The following is a 6,000-nucleotide window of genomic DNA, read 5'->3' on the forward strand; positions in this document are numbered from 1 at the left end:
GTCTAGTAGGCATTCAAGCTCTCTCGTTACAAGAATGAACTCGCCAGTTAGTACGAAGACTACTTAATTGTCTATCCTCCCCATTGTTGTGGTTGCCATAATGGTTATATATATATATATATATATCTATATATATACTAGCCTGGGTGCCCGGCATTGCTCGGGTGTTTGGAAGTGTGTGTTGAGCAAAAAAAAAAATAAAAAAGTGGTAGTAGGCAGCCGTGCTCGAACCCATACCGTGAAGGAGGAAAAGAAAGAGAGAAAAAAAATGTGATATGTTTGCTGATGCATCCATCGCAAAACCGGAAATGACATTGATTTAAATTAAGGCTAGACAATCAAAAAGAGGAGATAATTTTCGAAAATATCGGCGAAAAAAGTGACCCCTTCCTGTAGAAAAGTGCCTAGTCGAGGGTGAAGGAATTAATATTTTGGGCCAATTTTTCAATATTTGTCGTCAGAAGGGTTGAGCTTCAAAACGATACCAATCTCATGAAAATCCGTCGCCTTTGACGAAAGTTTTAGGCAGACATACATATATACATTTAAACAGACAGGTGAGATTTATATTATAGACTAGCGGAGGGTACCCGGTGTTGCCTGGGTGTTTGTAGGTGTGTGTGGTGTTAAATAAAAAGAACTCGGGGAGGGGCGTAGGATCGAACCCGAAGCCCTGAGGCGAAGTTTGATAATAAAATCGGCCAGCCAGAATGAGTTACTGAACCAAATTGACAGGTGCGCGCCTGGAAGTCGTCTAGCATTACAACGACGTCAATGACCAGGTTTGTTTGTTTGTTATAAGCGAAGTAAAAAAAGAAAACGTTTTAATTAAGCGGGGGGGGGGGGGTAATCAAAACATCAAGAAAAAAACCACAAAAAAACTAACGTAAGGCAAGCGAACGATGAAAACAGAAAACGAACACGTGAAAAATGGCTTCAATAACACTGGATCAATATTTAAATTTAAAAAATCGAAAAAAAAAAAAAAAGAAAAAGAGACATCTCACACCACGATTCGAATCCAAAACATTTAGATAATTAACCAACGCGCTAATCAACTGAGCTAACGCAACGTACATGAAATTTAGTCAGTTTTTCAACTATTGAAAGTAAATCAGGTCACGACGTCATCTGACGCATGCGTAGAAGAACCGGTCGAGAAGGCCGTTTTTGTTGCCCCCCCCCCCTGTCGAAAATTGTCGATTTCGGGGTGAAAAAATGAACGTTTTTGGCCAATTTTTCGATTTTGAGCGAAGGATGGAGCTTCAATATGATACCGAGTTTGTGAATTTTTGTCAAAAGTTTTTAGCAGACACACAAACATACATACATTTTCGCTTTTATATATATAGATTCCAGCCCTTCTGTGCTTCCATACATGAAAAAGAAAACATCACAGCTCCTCGTGTTTATCAGACTTGTAAATATCCATGGATAATTCTAAAGCGCCAGTCTCTTGTCTGGCGTGATCACTTATTGGTTCATAAACAAAGTCTGGTGTCTTTTTTACTTTCTTTTTATTTGTAGACGGGGGAAAATAATATAACACCCAGCACGAGATGAAAGAATTTTTTTTTTTGCAAGTCTGGCTTTCCATATTTGCACTGAAATTGGCAAAAGGTGGATCAGATGCAAAGGCTGGTTCAGAAAAATGTCTGCCATAATCAGATCTGCTATTTTTTTTTCAGTAAAAAAAAAAAAAAAAAAAAAAAAAAAAATCAGAACGGATACTCTTACGATAAATCCATTTGATTTGCGCGTTTAACACTGGAAATTCACTATGAAACTGAACTGTGATCAACAGTTTAACCGCACCCCCAAACAGGACCTCTTTTATGAAAATGTGCAAATTTATTTGTTTTCGAACCAATGACTAATCACTTATTAAGGCTAAAAGACACTAGAGCAGGGTTGGGAACATTTTCATTGTACATGCAGCACATTAACAAATTAACAATTTTATAGGACCAAACGATTTTTGTAAGGCCACATTTACAAATTCACAAATTTATAGGACCAAGCGATTTTTATAAGACCACAGTAACAAATTCACAATTTTATAAGGCCAAACGATTTTTATAAGGCCACATTAACAAATTAACAATTTTAAAGAACCAAACGATTTTTATAAGGCCACATTAGCAAATTAACAATTTTAAAGAACCAAACGATTTTTATAAGGCCACATTAACAAATTAACTATTTTATAGGACCAAACGATTTTTATAAGGCCACATTTACAAAGTCACAATTTTATAGGACCAAATTATTTTTATAAGTCCACATTAACAAATTCATAATTTTATATGATCAAACAATTTCATAAGGCCAAATTCACAAATTCAAAAGTGTCTTTAAGATACAATAACTTTATAAGGCTACATTAACTAATTCACAATTTTATAGGGCTACTGGGTACATTAAGTTAAAATATTTAAAATAAACAAAACAGGATGAAAGATTTTTTTTTTTTTTTTTGCAAGTCTAGTTTTCCACAATTGATCTAGAATGCCAAAAGGCGAATAAACAAAAAGATTTGCTAAGAAAAATGTCCACAATCATCGAATTTGCTTTTGAATGCATGTAACCGGTGCATTCAGCAATGAAAATTCTATGTATGTTTATATATCTCAGCGTACAGAATTCATTCTAAGACTAATTAACAGATTATTATTAATTATGGAATCTATATTCTAGGCAATATATGAGTAACATGCAAATATGTTTTGTAAACTTTAAAAAAAAAATTTTGTGAACTTCATAATTTCGAGGATATGCCTCCCTGCCTCCCCCAAAAAAACTATATATATATACATAGTAGCTTCCTTCAGTCTTGATTGACAGACTATGGATACCAACTGTAATGTTGCCTGCGCATGGAATTTTTGTGGCAAGAGTTGCGCAATCTGAGCGCTAGTCAGTTATACCCGTATTCCTTCCTTTGTACCAGTGATGCTAACGTTTTGGCCAAGTAAACCTCTGGCCAACTTTGGGTAGGATCAAAACCACTATCTTCAGACAATTCTCACCTGGAACTGTACAGATTCAATGTCTCTATCAACTGTACCACGGGCCCCGAAGGGCGATCAAGGTTGAATTTTTTGCTCTTATAAATTCATTTTTTTTTTTTTTTTATCATCTGATCTTTCATGGTCAGGTCTGTACCAAATTGTATATATATATTATTTTAATTGGAGTTCATAACTGAGATGAGTCCTATCCTACCCAAAGCCGGCCAGAGGCTTACTTGGCCAAAACGTGGTGAGACGACAGCAACTACGGAAGGCAATAATTGCAGTGGATGCAATTAGGAGATTCAGAGTTCCTATCCGTCGCAGTTACCACCTGACGAAGACGAGAAGAATAGTTGGCCAAAACGTTGTGAAACAACTAATAAAAAGATGAGGATAATGGTCCGCAATAAATAAAAATCCAACAATAATTTGGTATCCACTTAGAAGCGGTTAAAATCCTACTTTGTCTCATAGTGGGACAATGTTCTCACTGGGATAAAAACTTACATTTTCTGTTAAGGCCAAAACATCTCTGTGTCTCTCCTGTGGGCATAATGCCCACAGGAGAGTAAACGCGGTTTCTCTACTCGATGCTTAAACTCATCCTCTCATGCCTCCGTCTGCAAAGGGAAGTCACTCCCCCGGTGTCTATATAATCCGGTGTTCCTATTTACAAGGTCTCCCCACGGGACAGAGTTAGATATCAGGGTCATTTTTTAATGTGAAGAAAAGGAAACAAAATAAAAATTGTCTCAGTCGTGAAGGATTTCTCCTCCACTGACAGAGAACAAAAAATTGAAGTGCAGCATCTGGACAACAGATACTGCACTTTGATCTTGACCCGAAGGTAAGATAATATATAAACCGGTGTTATTTGCCTAAATTCCCCTACAAAATTTATTTCTGAGAAATTACAACCGTGGGGAATGTTTCCGTACAGACTAGAACATGGTTATTTACAAATCCGATGACAGTAAATAATACTATGCAGTGGAGTGCTAGGAGTGCCCAAGCACCTGTCCCTTTTACTCCTTTTCTAAAAGTGCCCTTTTCAGAGGAATGCATTATAGGCCTGTGCTCCACCGAGACAGTGTTCATTACTTCATTTTTGTCGTTTTCACTTCAGCACCTGCCTTGAGAATGTTCTCTCTACATCACTGCTAATTCATCATTCAACTGAAAATTTCACTGACACTTATCTTTGAGTTTTTTTTTTTTTTTTTTTTTATCTTGATAAGTGGTGATCTATTAGTGTAAAAAAAAAAAAATAAAAAAATAAAAAAAATTGATATTTAACACTTACCGTATAGCTTCCAATCTTTGGTCATTTCGAATAAGCTCTATAAATTCTTGTTGACGAAGTTTGAACTCCAATGTACTCTGGAAAAAAAAAAAAAAAAAAAAAAAAAACAGAATAGAAGGATTGATTTATTGTCAACAAAACATATTCGGTTACTTCAACCAATGAATTGTCTTTTGTTTCGAATAGAACGAATAGGTAGTGAGGTGTAATGAAATCAAGAATCCTGATTGGTTTTAACTATAATACTGATTCTACAATGTAAATTAGAGATATCTGAATTATCACAAAGAGTTGCCACCTCCCTTTTTACAAAACTAAAACTAAATATGGTCCACATTATCTACCCTTAAACCTAGCAGTTGTGTTCTCAAAGTTCATAATGATTATTTAATTAGTTAAAAAGTGAATCTCATATTCATATATATATATATATATATATATATATATATATATATATATATAGAGAGAGAGAGAGAGAGAGAGAGAGAGAGAAAAGTTACTGACCCATTTTAATTTTAAATAACTTTTATTTTTTATTTCAAAGTATTTTTTTAATTTCTTATTATTTTTTATTTTTTTCAGATCCTGAAAATTAATTATAGGAAAATTCAGTATCGTCCAACGTACAAAAATTTTACAATTTTATTATCAAAATCAAGGCTCAATAATTCAAATCCAAAGAGCCTATCGAAGACATTTCAATGTGAGAGATGCACCTATTATGAGATATCTAAAAGAAAAGGTTTTTGTCAACAAGCCCCAATCTTTAATAGAGCTAAAGGAAAACATCATTACAGAAATAAGACAAATGAAGCCAGAAACGTTGGAAAAGGTTATGGCAGAGGTAATCAAAAGAGGTCAAATTTGTGAAGCAGAAAATGGAGGGCATTTGCAGTTATTTTTCACATTTAACAATACAAGTTTTTCAAACTTACTAAAGTGAAATAAAGTTTATCGCCTTTATTTTATGATACTATAATTTCATGCATATAACTGTTAAAATAAAAAGTTATTTAAAATTAAAATGGGTTAGTGACTTTTGGCCCACCCTGTATAATTATTTACGCAAAGTGCCACAACTTACAGAAACCATGAATGTCATAAATTGGAAGTTTCGCTCTCCTTTGGGATCATTAGTAGCACATATCCAACGCCTGGACGTTAAACCAGAGTCGTGAATCCCCTATATATCAAGTATTTTAAGTTTGTAAACCAAAAATTGATAGAGTAGTTCAGTAGAGATTGTGCTGCACACACATAGACAAGATCACTTCATACATATATATATATATATATATATATATATATATATATATATATATATATGGAGATGGCTTTGCTGCTGGATTCAAATCTCCTGACCGGCAGTAATCGTGACACCCTGCACTGACGATTGTCAAAAGAATGAAACACTAGTGTTTGTAGGTATAAAAAAAATAATTATAGTAATAATCATATATAAAAATAAGAAACGGCTTCCTTCAGTCTTGACAGACTATGGATACCCACGGTAAGGGGTGCCTACGTGAGAAATTTTTGTGGCAAGAGTTGCGCAATCTCCAACCCCCCCACCCCCGAGTCGACATTATTGAATACCAGTGGCAAGTGAATGTTCAGGACGACTGGAAACTATGCTGAGATGAGCGGAAAGCACATGCAGCGTCTAGTATTCCCAAATGGTCA

At 34.8% G+C, this 6,000-nt stretch overlaps 1 protein-coding gene across 2 annotated transcripts in view; it reads right to left on the reverse strand.

Moving 5' to 3' along the window:
- Nucleotides 1–6,000, reverse strand: part of LOC145267101 (E3 ubiquitin-protein transferase MAEA-like) — a 981,197-nt gene that overhangs the window by 177,260 nt on the left and 797,937 nt on the right. For both annotated transcript variants that reach the window (XM_080123106.1, XM_080123105.1), the window contains exon 5: nt 4,318–4,394. In XM_080123106.1, the coding sequence (XP_079979232.1) occupies nt 4,318–4,394 (77 nt within the window). The remainder of the gene's footprint in view (nt 1–4,317; nt 4,395–6,000) is intronic.

Source organism: Euprymna scolopes, chromosome 42 (genome assembly GCF_053919585.1).
Source record: "Euprymna scolopes isolate OS-2025 chromosome 42, ASM5391958v1, whole genome shotgun sequence".
NCBI classification, from domain to species: domain Eukaryota; kingdom Metazoa; phylum Mollusca; class Cephalopoda; order Sepiida; family Sepiolidae; genus Euprymna; species Euprymna scolopes.